The sequence below is a fragment of the Agelaius tricolor genome, unplaced genomic scaffold (assembly GCF_023055355.1).
Source record: "Agelaius tricolor isolate 1412-34295 unplaced genomic scaffold, bAgeTri1.0.p SCAF_5, whole genome shotgun sequence".
In the NCBI taxonomy this organism is placed as follows: Eukaryota; Metazoa; Chordata; class Aves; order Passeriformes; family Icteridae; genus Agelaius; species Agelaius tricolor.
The window spans coordinates 23,883,380-23,899,909 of NW_027269265.1; the positions used below are offsets into that span (position 1 = coordinate 23,883,380).

General features: G+C 42.6%; 1 protein-coding gene across 6 annotated transcripts in view; it reads left to right on the forward strand.

The window, feature by feature from the left end:
* ENTPD5 (ectonucleoside triphosphate diphosphohydrolase 5 (inactive)) overlaps positions 1-16,530 on the forward strand; it is a 36,537-nt gene that overhangs the window by 14,960 nt on the left and 5,047 nt on the right. For 4 of the 6 annotated variants that reach the window (XM_071426841.1, XM_071426839.1, XM_071426840.1 and 1 more), the window contains exons 4-14: positions 1,660-1,803; positions 2,159-2,234; positions 3,831-3,866; positions 4,707-4,795; positions 7,372-7,451; positions 8,633-8,694; positions 10,080-10,181; positions 11,025-11,165; positions 11,504-11,560; positions 13,033-13,148; positions 13,314-16,396. In XM_071426841.1, coding sequence (XP_071282942.1) covers positions 1,660-1,803; positions 2,159-2,234; positions 3,831-3,866; positions 4,707-4,795; positions 7,372-7,451; positions 8,633-8,694; positions 10,080-10,181; positions 11,025-11,165; positions 11,504-11,560; positions 13,033-13,148; positions 13,314-13,400 — 990 coding nt within the window. In that variant the 3' untranslated portion in view covers positions 13,401-16,396. Of the gene's footprint in view, positions 1-1,659; positions 1,804-2,158; positions 2,235-3,830; positions 3,867-4,706; positions 4,796-7,371; positions 7,452-8,632; positions 8,695-10,079; positions 10,182-11,024; positions 11,166-11,503; positions 11,561-13,032; positions 13,149-13,313; positions 16,397-16,530 lie in introns of those variants that run through there. The other 2 variants (XR_011679171.1, XR_011679170.1) reach the window with 1 other exon arrangement.

The following is a 16,530-nucleotide window of genomic DNA, read 5'->3' on the forward strand; positions in this document are numbered from 1 at the left end:
GGAGAAGTAGAAGAACTGGGGCACGAACTAAAACTGACCGAAGGTTTTTCTGAGTTTCCTCCTGCTTTCAGGATAGATCGAATTTGTGAAATCCAAAAAGCTAACGGAGAAAGCGAGGTGTCTCGTGATCTAATCAAGTTTGATAACTTGGCATTTGCCCTCTGCCAAAAGGCAGGATCTTTAATTAGATCGGGGGAGACTTCGGGAAACTCAGAAAAAAGCCATCGGATTAATTTTTTAACTTCCTTTTTATCAACGGAACAACCCCCCCCAACTAGGATACCCACAACTTGGTAAAACAGCCCCTTCTGAGCTGCCGAGAGCGAAAACTTTGCACCCATCGCTCGATGTTATAAGTGGCAGCTGCGGAAAAGCCCCCCCCGTTCCAGTAAACGCGAAAGAGAAAAAAAAATAAGGGTGCCTACCCCCGGCCCCTGTCTAGAGAAAAAGAAGGGTGGTGACGAAACACCAATAGAGGGGAAGGCGACAGGGAGAGTAGCAGAATACTCACGAAGTCCGGAGGCGACAAACGAAAAACTGGAACGAGGGGTTTCCTGCGACAGGACGACTCCCAGGTGCAAGGAGCTGCCGTCCAGGGTCCCCGGGGAGCGCTACCTCGCGCACAAGGTCTGCTCGACCACAGGGTAGTTCCGCGACCGCTGGGATTCTCGAAATCCCGTCCGTGGGGTCCACGAATCCGAGAAAAGGGGGGGGCCCCGCGCCGGGCGCCAAAACTGGAGCAGTGGCCGGTGAAAAGTGAAACGCCCAGGCTAGATAAGTGTCCAGCCAACCTCCAGCCAGTAAGGCACTTCCCCAACCCGGAGTCAGGGCTTTGTGCCCAAGGCGATGTCAAGCCTTGCGGACGTGTGGCCGCAGTAAAGAGCTCCGAAGTCGCAGGATGAAATGAAGAGGCGACCCTCAGTTTCTTCGGGGGGGTGGTTTTATTGGTAGGGAAACGTGCAGGTTCGGTGGAAGAAGCTGAGAGCCCCGAGGCAGGGAAAAAGCCTCGGTTTTACTGAGGGTGGGAGGGGTGAAAGATAGCAAATCAGAGAGGGATACATTAAGGATTGGCATGATCGGAGAACCCATCAAACACAGTTGCGGGAGGGACCCTGGCCCCTAACCCAATCACTCGACACCCTGGCCCGAACTCTCTAGAAAAAGAGGCAGGGGTGTCGAGTGACAGGCAGGCTGCCAGGGGTGGGGAACAAGAAAGATACATTTGGTATCCAAGACAACTGGGGAGGGGTTTGGGGATTGACACAAACTGGTAACAGGGCAGGACTTTCTGAGAGAACAATGGAGGGAAAACTGAACAAGCATAAAACACACCACAACACATCATACTGCAAGATGTTTAGATTTGTCAGGTAATCAGTTCCCTCACCTCCCTCCATCCTTTCAAAAAAATACCTTCCTTCCACAAACAATGATATTTATCTTCCCTAAAATATATTTGTGAATACACCTTTCTTTCCAATGCAGACGTTCTGTTTAATGTTCTAATGAGATATCTGGCATGGTTTTTGTACTTGTCTTGGGTGTGGGTATCTTCTGCTATTGAATACTGTTCTCACAAGTTTTGAGGGGAAACTGAGGGGCCTATTCTCTGATGGCCTGTAGAAGGAAACCATATAAAAAGCATATTTTTCCTTTTAGGGTGCTGAAACTGTCAAAACATTGCTGGACATGGCTGTCGATGCTGTGCCACCTCATCTCTGGAAAAAGACCCCAGTGGTGTTAAAAGCCACGGCTGGACTTCGCCTGCTGTCAGAGGAGAAAGCTCAAGCTCTGCTTTCAGAGGTAGCACTGAGTAGCTTTGGATGCACTAGTATTGTTCTCCCTGTTTCATCTTCTTTTTTTTTTTAAATTCAGCTCTCTATTCTGTTTAGCATAAGAGAATTTAATCTCTGAAAAGAGACTGTAATCCCATGATAGCATAAAACTCACAGAGTATCTTGTCTGGTCCTGAAATCCTGTGTCTTGCTGTGGTGGAAGGCATGGAGAGAGACCTACAATAGTTCTTTTCTTTCTTTCCTAGCCCCTACTCCACACACTTGTCTTAGTTTCTGCTGCTGCATAAAACAAAACTTTGTCAACCTCAGAGCAGAGCAAGTCTCTGAAGACCAAGAAATCGAATCACTATTTCTTTCCTCAGGTGAAAGAAGTCTTTGAGGAATCACCATTCCTGGTTCCAGAGGACAGTGTTGGCATCATGGATGGATCTCATGAAGGTATGTTTTAGGAGGGGTAAAAAGTAAAAGCAAAGAGAAATGGGAAAAAGAGGGATATCTTAGGAACATGAGAGGGAAAGAAAAATGGTCCCTAAACCAAGCAGAAAAAAATAAAACGTTTCTGGCCCTGTTTGAAACAATGCAATTCTGCCTTTCTGAGGTGGTGTTAATTGCTTGGTCACCTGTTAGGCTACAAATGCAGCTATACAAAGAGATTTCACAAGTTTCAGAACAAAAACTGTCTCAACAATAAGCATTGCCTGATGCAGGCTGACCAGCTGAAGCCTGCTCCTGGGAACTGGTGCAAAAGAGATGGTGTCCACCTCTGAAAGGCTACATGACAATATATAGCAAGCTGGGAAGCTTATGGAAAATGCCTTGTAAATTCTGCAATATTAGCATTAAAAATAACCTATGATGATCAGCTCATCAATTTCAATCTAAAATTGGGAGGATTGTGAATATTAAAGGAGAATGAAGGATAATTGACAAGTATTAAAAACAGATGACTTAATAATAAAATAGTAAGTTAAAAAATATTCTGTTGGGAAAAATACTGCTAGTAAAGTAGCAAGCAAATACTGTAAAATACAAGAAAAGATGAAATATGTTGTAGGTTTGGAGTGAGCAATGATTTTGCAGTGCAGAAAAAAACAGTGTAACATTCTGGCTACATATCCAGACATACTACCTTGGAGAATGGGCAAGTAATAATCACCTGTATGGATGCCTGATGAAAAGAGCCATCCTATCATGTTATGTCCAGCTCAGAACTCTTCCTTATGGCAGATAAATTGCCACTTTGGAAGGTGTTGAAGGAAAGCAAGAATTATCACAGTGCTTACACAACTAGTAAATGGAGGAAGATTAAAGAGCAAAATCTGTCCACATGAGCCGAGAGAAAAGGAGAAGTATCATAAAGTGTTGAAGTATTTGATAACTATGGTGTAGTGCATAGTTTGTCACTATGGATTAATGGGTGAATTGTACAGTAGGGAGAACTGTTGCATTGACAGGGGCAGGACCAATGAGGCATAATAGAGCACAGGGTAGCCTGCCAAGTTTATTTAAAATCCCTACCTCTTCTATTGTCACATGTTTGGGTGAGAATCATGTAAGTGTCAAGCAAGCCACTGGAATCAAAGGAGCTGTTTGTGTTTTACTGGTTGTGCTCTGTCTGTAGTGTAATTATAGAAACCTTAAGATTAAAACACAGTGGTGTGAATGCAGTTTTCAGATTAGGAATTGAAATGCTGGACTGCAAAAAGAGGCCCAAGGATACTTGTGCAGTGTCAGCTCATTACTTCTTTGTATGTTGTTTGGATAATATATATGATTTATGTATGCTGCAGTTGCATGAATGTTACAAAGTCCTACCTATTTCAGCTCGTGAGACTTGTATGAATCAATAATTTATCATATAATTTAATTATGAGTTTTAGTTAATCCCTGAAGTCTGGGGTGGTTGTGTTAAGCTAGTAATGACTTCCAGGTAAATAAATAACCTGTGGAGGGCTGGTAACAGTGGGCAGGAGATTGTGGGAGTATTTAATGGTGACTGTTTTTTCTTTTTTTTCTTTTTTTCACTCATTGCAGGAATTTTAGCCTGGATCACTGTAAACTTTTTGACAGGTAATTATTTCTGTATAACTACTCTAAGCTTGAACTTGAGTAACTTCTGTGGAGATGGTCACCCTAAGTTCCTCTGCCTTGGCCATGCTTTTCCTGCCTGTTCTCTCACCAGTGCTGAAGCAGTGGATTGCCTTGGGCAGACTGTGTTCCAGAGTCTGTAGTAAGAAGGAGACGTCTTAACCCTGAAGGTGCCAGAATTTACTCAGATCTTGAGGCACTGGCAGGCTGGTTTCCCTAACGTGCTTTGGGGAGTGGCACTGCTAATGTGTGGGAAACAAGGCCTTGCAGTGTTCTTCATCCCAGTGTGAGCTGTGCAGCTACAGTGGTGCTGCAGGGCATGGTGCCTTAGCACTACTGGCTCTGAGAGCTTCTGGGAGTGCAATCTAGTGAAAAGAAAATCAGTACTCTAGTAGATAGATGAGCAAGCAAAAAAGCTGCTCTGGGTGAAGAGAAATTACAATAGCTGGTTTGGCTCTTACTGCCCTTCTTTACCTACTGCTTTTGCCCAGCTATATGGTGGTTACAAAATTTGTGTACTCTCCCTGGCGGTCTTCTGCAGGAGATACTTTGTCTCTTACTTTCAGCTTTTGCTTGATACCTGGAGATTTATCTGCTTTTGTCTCTTTGGAGGAGAGATTGGAATCAAGGAAGAAAGTCTGTGTCTCATTCTGTAATACTTTCTGTTTGCCTTCCTGTTCTCTCTGAGGTTTTTTCTTTGAAGGGCAGCTCAGCCCTCCTTGTATTGCTGTGATCACCTGGTGGCTGCCTGAGCATCCACACAGTATCTGCATTTCAGCATTTGTGCACTTGGGGCTGTTCTGAGCACGGTGTTGTTTGCAGGGCAGCTGTCTGGCCAGAACCAGCAAACTGTTGGGATTCTGGACTTGGGAGGAGCCTCAACCCAAATCACATTCCTGCCACGGTTTGAGGTGAGGAGTGGTTAAAAGTGTGTGGGCTGGGACTGCAAGGCTGGTGGAGAGACCTGAGTGCTGCTGCACTCTCTGGTGCCACTTTGTCAGCAGTGGCACAAGCAGAACATCCCTGGTTTACAGAACATCTGTATTTCTGTTCCCTTTGAGATCAGCAGCTGGCTGATAGGCGCTTGCAAACAAAGGAGCTGAATCATGAGGAAATAAAAAGAAAGTAAATGAGTAAAACCAAAAAGAAACAGCTTTTTTTTTCTGGACTCAGGCTGGGAAAGCCTCATTAATGTTGATATTGCTGTGTATTCAACAAATGTAGAACATTTCTTGGTAGTATTCTGGAATATTAGAAGAAATGTAGGGGCTGGTCTATCTTTTTTTTTTTTTTTTCCCCATTCGAGTCTGATAACAGATCTTCACTAAGTTTTGGAGGGGAGTAGTGTTGTATAGGGTAAATTTCTTTAATAGCAGCACAGTCAGTTCTCTGTTTTCTTATCAGTTTCTTCTCACTCCTTTTAAACATTCTGCTCTCTGTCCCCCAGACACCTCTGCTGGATTTTTTAGTAGTTCCATAGCTGTTTAGAAACAGTTTGAACTGTGACCCAAGTCTGCAGTTTGCATGAGAAAATTACCTATTCTGTACCTTCATATTGTGATGTGTTTATGTTGCTCTTTCTGAAGAAGTAACTTCTTTAACTTTTTTTATTTAATAGAACTTGAGATTATCAAAGGATGTTTGGTGGCTACAAAACACATGGCTTTCACATCAGGATATTCTAATTCTGCAACTGTGTGTTATGTTGAAACATGACATGCAACCTTATCCTGTTCAGCAAAGCCTCAAGTGTACGGTGGGCTTGTCCTCTGTTTTGTGTTGATAACACCTGCTAAAGTGGGCACTGGACCAACAGGAAAGGGTGTTGCATGTCAGGGTTTTGGAGAATAAATAGAACTGTGAAATAGGCTGAACTGCAGCTCAGGATTCAAATGTCCCCTTCCAGCCTTGCAGGAAAAGGCCTGGAGTGTTTGCTGCTGACTAGGACTAATGGTGTGAATTTGTAGAGCAGTGTGGAGTCAAGGTTCATGCTTGTACTCTATGTCTGCTTCTCACCTGTGCTGTCAAGTTCAAATAAATAAGCTCAGTATGTTTTTGGGAGTTTTTCCCATCTGACAGAATTAGTGGGGATACCTCCCTTTGATTTGCAGTGGAGATTTTTCCTTTCTGCAATCTGAGGCAGTCACATGCTTGCTCTTGTATTAGTTTTGAACAAAATACTGTAAGAGATTTTTTAAATTAAATATGAATTACAAGCAAGTAAAGAACATATAATGACAACTGCAGGGAGCTGATTTTAATTTCATGGCATTATTGTCAAAGCTAAAAGCAACTGAAAACCAATCATAGTAATTATGAAATTGTCTGTCTGGTGTCTGCCTCATTTTTTGTGAAAGTAGGGCATAAAGAAGACAATTGTTTTTTCCAAACTAATTTTTTTTGAGGATCTCTCCTTTAAATAGCTTTTGTGATGTAAGGTTTAGAAACAGAACTCAAAATATGGCAGTCTGTGTGTATGAGGCCAAGGATGTGACTGCCATTTCAGTGATAATCAACTTGAGACCCAAAACAAATTTTGATTTGTGTTTGCTCAGGAGACGCTCAAGCTGAATACTGTCAAATTCCTTTCAGCTTTGAGCAGGCTTCTGTCTAGGACTCTAGGAAAAATAACTCAGATCTGGATCTCCTTACTTGCATGGCAACTGCAGGACTGTACAGCTTCAGTTCTCTCTGACTCTGCTGCTTGGCCCAGAATAACCACGGGTGATAAAAGTGCATGGAGCCAAGAAGGGGTGGGAGGATGGGGCCATGAGGAGAGGAGAGACAGAAACTGAGACTGAGAGCTTAGGGAGGGGACACAAAGAATCAGTAAATGGTTGCTGAAGTGGTTCAGCCTTGCAAGAGTGTGAGTTAGTCTGTCAGGAAGCTAGGGCAGGGTACCAGGGGATGGAGGTGTGCGCAGAGAGAAGACTGAGAGGAAGGAACTGGAAGTGGTGAGACAAGAGGCTAATTTAGGTGAAGCAGCCCTAAGACTGGGAGTGAGTGGTCACAGTGTTTCCTTGAGTACCAGCAAGGCATTTGACATTTGAAATGGGGCCTATACCTTGTATTTTTAATTCTTCTGAGTACTTCAGTTTAGGTGCCTAGCGTGACTTGAAAAAGTTCATAGCACTTGTAGTGCAGCTGATTTCTGGTAATGGGGATGGGGACTCTCTACATGTAGAGTAACATGTAAGTACTCTGAAAAAATTCAGGTTACCTGAATTAGAAAGTGTTTTCATCCTGATCTGTTGTGCTTCCCTGTTATATGTTGAAGTAGCACAAAGATGCATATAAATAAAATTGGTGTTAAAAGCTGCAGGTATTACAGCAGTGGCAGCACTGGAAAGCTGTACTTTGTTTTCAAAGCAGGTCAGATGAGTGTGCAGTAAACTGTATGGGTATATCTGTGATACTACATTAAACTTGGTTATTCTTTATTGCATAGTATAAACGAAAACATTTTTTTCTTTTACTTAACTTCTAGGAAACTCTGAAGGAAACCCCTGAGGATTTTCTTACCTCATTTGAAATGTTTAATAGCACGTACAAGCTCTATACCCACAGGTGAGGAGCAAAAGACTGCTATTTCCACTGGGGAAATCAGCCCCTGAGCTAACAGCCACATCATCCTGGTACCAGCAGCAGAGACCATGACTTTTTTACTACTTATCTGCATGGAACAGTAGAAGTGGAACATGACATTAGCTGGCTGGAAGCGTTCCAGGATCATGGTTCGTGTCAGTGCAAGGGAATATTAGGCAGTCTTTCAAATGAAGGGACAGCATTGCGAGCCCATATTTAAGGAAAAGAATTCTTAATACTGGATTCAAGCCAAATATTCTGAAACAAGCAGAAAGGTAGATATTGTGCCAGTAGTCAGAACTAAAAATGATCAGATTTGAAAAGAGGATTTCCTGAAACTTAGTGGAGTGAGCATTACCATCTCAGCCAGTTATAGAATCTGCTTACTTGACAGCAGAGCTGGTCTAATAGTCATTCTCTCCTACTCCTTACATTTGCTGATGTAACTAATTGCTGTTGTCATTGATACAGTCCATTAGATCGCCTAAAATAATTGAGATTGAGAAATCATCTCCTAAAAGTTGAGAGAGAGCTGGAGGTTAGTTTAACTCTGAATATTCTGGAAATGTTTAAAATGACATGACAAAAGTGGTAAGTGGCCAAACACAGAGATGGGAGTGAAAGGGTCAACAGGATTTTAATCTAGCTGTGTTGCTGCAATGTGTGATGACATTCTCATAAGCATTGTTCATATTCTAGCTTATAATGAATGTAGCAGTCACCAGTGAAGTCAAAACAGGTGAATTTCACACAAAGCCATGGTTCCTATTTTGTGGGAGGTTCTGCACTCTGCTCTAAGAGCACATAGTTTTGTGTGTGCTGCATAAGAGTGGCTGCCCTATTCCCCATGCACTCAGCACTTACCCTTCTTCCTCCCTCATTTTTAAGGTGGTGCTTTTTTGCTTTTCATGATCATCTTGTATAAATGCATCAGCTCTAACCACTTCCTGCAGTTTTAGATTCACCCATTTTACAACTCTTCGTATTTCTTGGGTTTGTGTCACTCTTTGGGCCCTCAGGGTTGTTCTGGCAAAGAGAACTTTTAGGAATTGGAGGAAGGAAATTTGGTTTGGGTGTTCCAGGACTTAGGAAGAGGGCTATGGGTAAAGCATACCAGATGTGCAGGAATCGAGACTATAACATCTGTCTTTTGTTGTTCACAGCTATTTGGGGTTTGGACTAAAAGCTGCAAGACTGGCAACGCTTGGAGCTTTGAACATGGAAGGTATGTTCATATACTAAAACATTCAAGATTTATGAAGAGATGCTTAGACTTAGCCTTGTGTCAGCAGCCCATTTCCTGTGTGTCTTCACTTCTGTATCTTGTGCTTTTCTATGTTGCTGATGGTATATGTTTGTCTGAAAACAGCTACCACTTGTTAAGGGGTTGTCTTGTGGGACAGCTGCTTTTCCCTGTTTTTGAGATCAGCCAGCAGTGACATTCAAGTGCAAATTCCAGAAGTGCACATGTGGGAGCTACAAACACCGTGGCCAGCCACAAACTCACAGCTTTACAAACATCCACAGAAGCATGAGCAGCACGAACAGATCCTTTTCCTTAGGATTCCTGCTTAGGCCAAACCACTTTGAAGGATCTGCATGGTCTGTGGTGCTCCCCAGACCTGTTGTGTGCACTGCCCTAGTCTAGATGGAAGCCCAGGAGCACATCACGTGCTCTCACTCAGTAACCCGAGTGCATACTCACATTCCTGAGTCAGTCCCTCACCCAGAGCTTGGGCCTTTTGTCTAGTCTCTGGCCAGGAACTGGGGTCTTTCCACCTTCTGGATTCTTACTTGACAGCTAGATGGACTTGTGATAATTACTGGAATGTACTCAAATCAGAAATAGTTGGGAGTAGGGATTGAGAAGAAGATAGGACAGACTACAATGATTGGTCACAAGGCTCAGACAGAAAAACACATGGACCTGCTTACTTGTGACTGTCTTGTTTTATAGTCTCCTCTGGTTTGCCATACTTGCACTTCCCTGATCCCTTAATTCCCCCTTTTCTCAGCCTTTGAGTCTTTCCCTAAGCATCTCATAGCAAATTTTGCTGTCCCAGAGTCTGCCTCAAGCATACTGTTAGAAGTTTGCTTTTTCTGTGAGACCTGTGTGTGCAGCAATAATCATGTTTTCTTCTTATCAGTTACAGTATTTCTGGTTGAACCCCTCAAAGGTTACATTCAGTGGATCCTGTAGTGGCCACTGATCTCTGTCTTAGGAGATCATTTGTCTTCATTGCTCAGTTGCTTTGTTTGTCTTGGTTATCTGCTGTCATTAGGGTTTGTGCATCTGTGTGTTTATCACCTCTCATTTCTTGTCTTTTGTGGTGAATAGCCATTATCCAGATACCTTTGTACCATTTATCTCATTAAAAAATGACAAGCCTGGCTGCTCTGCTGTTTGCAGGACAAAACAGACTCAACTTTTCCAGACTTGAGACTGGTCCTTCATTTGTAATCAGTTAGTGCCACATCCATCAATTCAGATTTTTGTACTTTCACTTAAAGACTTTAATGAAGATCTTTCAGCCTTTTCTGGTTCTGCTATTGATTTATAGCTATGTAAAATTCTGTGCTTCCTGACTCTCCTCTCTGCTCTCTTTCCAGTTGTGGATGGACAAATGTTCCGCAGTTCTTGTTTGCCTAAGCAGTTGGAGGCAGAGTGGCACTTCGGGGGAGTGAAATATCAGTATGGTGGCAACAAAGAAGGTAAATTAAGGAGACTTGTTTCTTTTACAATAAATCTTATCTCCAGAATCTGACTTTTTCCTTGTCAAATATTTCCTCAGTTAACTGATGATGATTGGGATATGAAGGATATCTGTCCAGTTGCAAAGGCTGATTTCTGAGAAATCCAGATTAAAATCTGAAGCTGTAAGAGTAGCTGACCTGTACCCCTGTCCTCTGACTGTGATCTCTTGTTACAAATCATACCTTTATAGGAGATGTTTAGAATTACTTGTGCAAATAAGAGAGGTTTTTGTGAAGCTTTGAGCAAAGTGCAAAAATTCTGTTTGTGTTAGGGTACAAACATTTTGGCCTACCAGTTAATCTCACTCGTGGAACTGTTTCTTAAGTCTCTAATAATAAGTCTCTAATGCTGTGTAGAGAGGGTGAGTCTGCTGCCATCATAGACTTGAACAGACTGGAGACATGAGAGCTGAATTGCAGATTTCATGTGTGTGGAGTAGGTTGGTAAAATTACAGTGTGCTGGGGAGAGAAAGCAAGGTTTTATCTAACAAGTGGGAGCAAATGTAGAAGATTCTGCTGGCCACAGAATGTGTCAATGGTAGTTTTGCCTGACATGGAAGTAGTTTGTGTGGCCCTTCTTTCAGACCCAGCAGTGATCTGCTCTAACCAGTTCTCCTTGATGAGGGGCTTTTAGAGTCCTTGCCTGTGTGTAGGTGCCATGTTGGATTGCAGAGGGGATGTGTAAGGTCTTGTTCTGATGCTTTAACCTCTGCTTCTTTAACTTTTCATCCTGTTGCCACTATTTCTTCCATCTCTTGCATATGCTCTTTGGCTCACCCAGTCTGTGTTTTTCCTGACAGGAGAAACAGGATTCAAGCCTTGCTACTTGGAAGTACTCAAGGTTGTCAAAGGGAAACTTCACCAACCAGAGGAGATTCGTGGAAGTTCCTTCTATGCTTTCTCCTATTACTATGATCGAGCAGCTGACACCAACCTAATCGGTAAATTTGGGATAATCTCCTACATGTGAGCATGTCTTCCAGAAGGTAGACAGAGGAACCCTGGTGGCTGGAGCCATGGGGAGCAGAAGAAAGCAATGTTATTGAGAAAGAGGAGCTACACAAAATGCCTCGAGGGAATGACTTTTATCTGTCACTGCAGTTTGGTGTTCAGCACATGAAATAAGCTCCGGGCTCCAGTCACATCTGCAGCTCTGTCTTCTGTTCCAAGCAGGTCTCACTCCTAGTGCAGCATCCCTGAGTTGCACTCTAGGGTCAACTTGGATAAAGAATTCAAATGCTGTCAGGTCTATGATGATGTTTTCTCACATCTTTTTCAGATTATGAACGCGGAGGTGTTTTGGAAGTGAGAGATTTTGAAAGAAAAGCCAAAGAAGGTAATTGTCATAAGCTGGGAAACTGGTTTGGGCAAGAAATAACAAAAATATCAATGTGTAGGCAGCACATAATGTGACTTGGAAGAAAAGCAAATTTATTTAACCTTTATTGCACTTACACCTGTCATGTTACTTTTATTAGTCAAAGACTCTAACTAATGCAGAAGATAATACTGATAGAGCAGTGAGGGGTTGGTGGATTTACAGCTCTGTTCAGGAGAAGGAGGTAGTTCATAGAGTCACTACAAAAGAAAATGAATTTGCTGCATCAAGAGCTCCTGTCAAACTGCAACTCTCTGAGTTTAAGAGAGCACTGAATTCTGTAAGTCTGTCACATTAAATCCTATTTAATCTCTAACAAAATGGAGGGAGAGGGTTTTTAAGACTGGCAACCTCTTCCACATTCCTTTACCTCCCTGTCTTTTTTCCTGAATGCTTGTTCTAGTTTTGTACCTCCTGTGGATAAAGAGCTCCCACCTTGCCTGGCTGCTGATAGCTAAAAGCAAATTACCTCTGTACTGTGATCATTCTCAAGACAATGAGAAGACCATATTTTTCAGCAGAAGATGCTCAATTACGTAGTTCAGGACAGACTTTTTTCCTAAAATAAGGCCTAAATTTTAATGATTTTTCAGTTAAACTTAATCTCCCTGGAAACTTGGATGACTTTGAATAGGGGGATTAGGCTCTAAAGTTTGAGTGTGGGTTGGTTGTTATTTTTTTCCCTGGATAGTGAGAGAGCTTATTTCCAAAGATGTAGCTAAGATGTTACCTAACATTATCAAACCACTTACTTAGCTTTAGACCATCAGGAGATCAATTCTGTGAGCCTGAACTACTTCTTCTCTATCTCATTTCAATAGTAGAAGGATGCAGCTTATCTTTTCTTAGGAGGAAGTGAACTCTGCTCTTGCTGCTGGTAGAACAGGGCAGTGACAGTAGGTCTAGAAAATGATGCTTAGTGTAAATACATTTCCCAGTCACTGTCACCCTGACTATGGAATCTTGACTTAGCTGCAGCAAGGGAGTGGGTGGTTGGGCAATAGCCTCTTCCATTTCCTTAGACAAGTGTGGTTGGAAAACATAAACTGCCATCCTAGAAAGTGGAATCCATTACTGGCTCCATCCATGGAGGAGAGATGATGAAAACAAGTGATGCTGTGTTCCTGAAAAAATAAGTAATCCAACACCCTGCTAGTTATCAGTTGAGCAGAGGTTCTTCAAAAGAGCTGTGTGTGGATTATGTTGCTGTAATAAAAGATGTAGTTTTGATGTAGTTAAGAGAAACTGGATGTACTCCCAACATTGTAGAACAGCTTTGTAGTGTGTACCATGTGTCATGCATAACCAGTAATAGAAGAGGGTGGCTTGTTTTAGTAAACTTTGGCTTGAGTTCAGTTCAAATGTACAATGTGGATAAAAGTTCTTATTTTGCTGAGATCCCTTTTGTTTTTTCTTTTTTCCTTCTCTAGTCTGTGATAACATGGAGAGGTACAACTCAGCCAGCCCTTTCCTCTGCATGGATCTCACTTACATCGCTGCTTTATTAAAGGAAGGGTTTGGATTTAGGGACAACACAGTCTTAAAGGTGAGAAAAAACAGTTAAATCCCTATTGACTAACATGCATTACTTCATCTTTCTGACTAATTATCTACTGAATCTTTCCAGATTTGTAACATGTAGTTGCTGTCATTTGTGTAACTTATGAATCTAGAGAACTGTCAGGAATAACTTGTTTTTCTTCCTTTATAGTTGACAAAGAAAGTAAACAACATAGAGACAAGCTGGACTTTGGGTGCTACCTTTTACCTGCTGCAGTCTCTAGGGATGACTTATTGACTTGTGATACTGCTGTGGACTTCAGCATTTCTGAAAATGCTGAGAAAGTGAATTGCAATCTCCAGGTATGGTGTTCAGCTGGACTGGTCACAGAGCAGAACATGGACCAAAAATATATGACAGCTCTTTACCCTGGATTGGCATTGTGCCTAATGAGAGTATGATTTATAACTGTGATTGCCATAAATTATCCAGAATCTGCCTTAAGAAAGTCAACAGGTCTAAACTCCAGCAGAGAATAAGCAAGGGGCTCAAAACCAGCTTTCACCAGCAAGTTTGTTAGAAGCACAGAGTTCCTGGATGTGGTGGCAGACGACACATGACTTCCCCTACCCCCTTCTATTTTAACCATAAATAACTTAAATTTGCTTGTGAGATGTTAAATACAGAAATTAGGAATAGCATCAACAGTGATGCAGAGAAAAGTGAACAACTGGATGCTGCCAACCTCAGTGTTCCAAAAATCCAGCTGCTAGCTTAGCAATACATGGCAAGAATATTCCAGTCTTTCAAGGGCCTGCTGTAAGTACACTTTGGGCATGGTTTTGGGAAAGGTGCTGGCTAAAACAGTCATTTACCAAGCATTTTTTTTAGGCAGTAGGTATTTCCTAAGCAGAATGTGTGCCTGTGTTTCAGTTTTGCTGCCCTTTCCAAGTCTGTGCAGCTCCACCATACATCTGACTTCCAGACTTGATAAATTTATTCATTTAGCATGTAGTCATAACACATAGTTGTGCTGGCACAACGAGGCAGCAGTGCCAGCTATTGAAACTGCCAGAAGATGAGCTTGTCATATGCCACCCACAAGGAGATTGCAGTCAGATGAAATGGCTGATCTGACAGCTCACTTTGCTGTGACAGCCAGCTCTGTTTCTCTGCTCTCAGCAAGGCACATCCACAGCCTTCTTCCCTCTGCTGCTGGTGCTCCTCAGGTTCTGTATGAATCAGGACACCTGACCTGAGGTGGTGCTCACCCAAGAGTCAAGTCTGGTGCTATCCCAAGGACAGCAGGCAGGGCACAGCCCAGCAAGGCCTGCTGGGCCAGCAAGTCTGAGCACCAGTCCCTTTTGCTGGAGTGAGCTCTAAGGTGTGGTCTCCCATTTAAAACCCATCCATTGCCCTAAGTAAAAACAGCTGTAGAGATGTCTTCCCCCCCCCCCCCCCCCCCCCCCCCCCCCCCCATGAAATAATTGGCAGCTTGCTACTGTCTCACCTCTTCAAGGAATGTGTAAGGTACAGGTGAACTTACCCCATCACAACAAAGAGGTATTGCTCATGTGACTAAGGGAAACTTCTAGCCACTGATGTCTTGTGATGAACATTTCCCTGGTGGGCAGTTGCAGTTACCCAAGTGTCCCAGTTGCTCTAAAACACCTTTCTGTCAAACCAAAGACTGCCCTCACGCTGCCTTCTCTGCAAACTGGATTTGAAAATAATTGGTAATTCCCAGCAAGGGGAGGAAATTGTGCACTCATGTCTTCAATGGTCTTGCCAAACAGTTTGGAGACTTAGAAATTTGCCTTACTGTGAACATTAATTCTTTTCCTCTAGTTAGCAGTGCAAGTTTGCCTGTGGCTGATTAAGCTACCGCTTCTCATATCTCAGGTTTTACAGCACGAGGGTGCAAGGCATGCTTTTGATTGAACAAGTTCAGTCAGCAACAAGAAGCCAAGGGTTGCAGATGGAGCCGTCCATACTTATCTCATCACTGACACTTTGCCATAAATTCAGGCTGCTTTTTTGAAACAGGACATGCTCATCCTGCATGTGTGGGTCCTTACCAGAATCTTTTTGAGATCCACATTGAGAAATTCCTGTGTCACACCAAAGTTCTGTTCCTTCCTCTCTAGAAGTTTCTGTTTGAACATGAAGGAAGTAATTGCAGCCTCTTCTCAACCATAAACATTTCTTATTCCTCTTCCTACCATTGTGAAAACTTGGTATATGGTCTGGTCTGCAGAACAAGGTGACTGCAAATGCATTCATTATGTCTTCAGTGAACATTTCTGTATTCTCAGAAAATACAAAGTAGGGTGCAGTGGTTACTGGCCAGGATGTGTTACCTGAGAACAAGCTAATTTAATAATCCAGAAATCATCTTTCAGTCTGAGCCAGTGCTATGACAAACTCTTACTGGATCTTAGGGCTAAGAGCTGGCAGCAGTGAGGCTGTGTTTTGAAGGTGGGATGCTCTACCTAAGGGAAAAGCAGCAGCCTTATCTGCCCCCTGAAAACACACCAGCCCTGAGGAGGGCTTGAGGGGTGGGTTTTGTCTAAAGTAAGGAGGGGCTAGAAGAAGGGTACCATGCAGAGGAAGTTGTTTTTTCTGCATTCTTTTCCTCAGACTCTGGTACTACAAATGCTAGGGGATAGCATCTGCTTCCCAGTACCAAAGTTGCATTTAATCTGAATGCTCAGGGCCTTCATTTGTCAGTGGCACAATTCATTAACTGAAGCAGAACTTCTGCTCTCTGTTACTGGCATGATCCTTCAGTTATGGGAGAAACAAAAACTCTGTTAAAAGGTTTATTTTTGCAAGAATTTGCAGAATTGAGCCCCTGCTGTTTACATCTGAACACAAGTGGGTGGGGGATCTGGACAACCCAGTCAAGTCCTCACACTTACCCTAGTGCAATGAGATTATTTATTACCTAAACTAAAGAGTAAGCAGCCTTTTAAGAGAAGAGCTCTACTTGCAGCCCTGATTTTTATCTCCTCCTTTGTAATGTCTTTGAGCCAGGCACTAACAAGGACTGCCTAATATGAGTGACTGCAGAAGCACAAGTAATAGCTTTCACTTCAAAACTTAGGTTTCATTCTTTCTGATGTTCATTTCTGATACTGGTCACCCATATGTGTAAATCTTGCCCATGGGCAGTGCTTAGTTTAATTCTGTGAGTGGCAAATGTCTAATGCAAGAGGCTGGTGTTTGGAACCGAAGACAGAATATCTTGAATTGTCTATTTTAGTAATTAAAGCATTTTTAACAATATTGAAGATGTTGTGGTATAGTTTTCTTTCCTGGATATTATTGTTGCCTTGTATCTTTTCCATGGAGCCCTTGGCCAGTTCCACAAGAAACACCGTTATTAAATAAAGCACCAAGAGAAAGGCAGGGAAAAGGGTGAAAG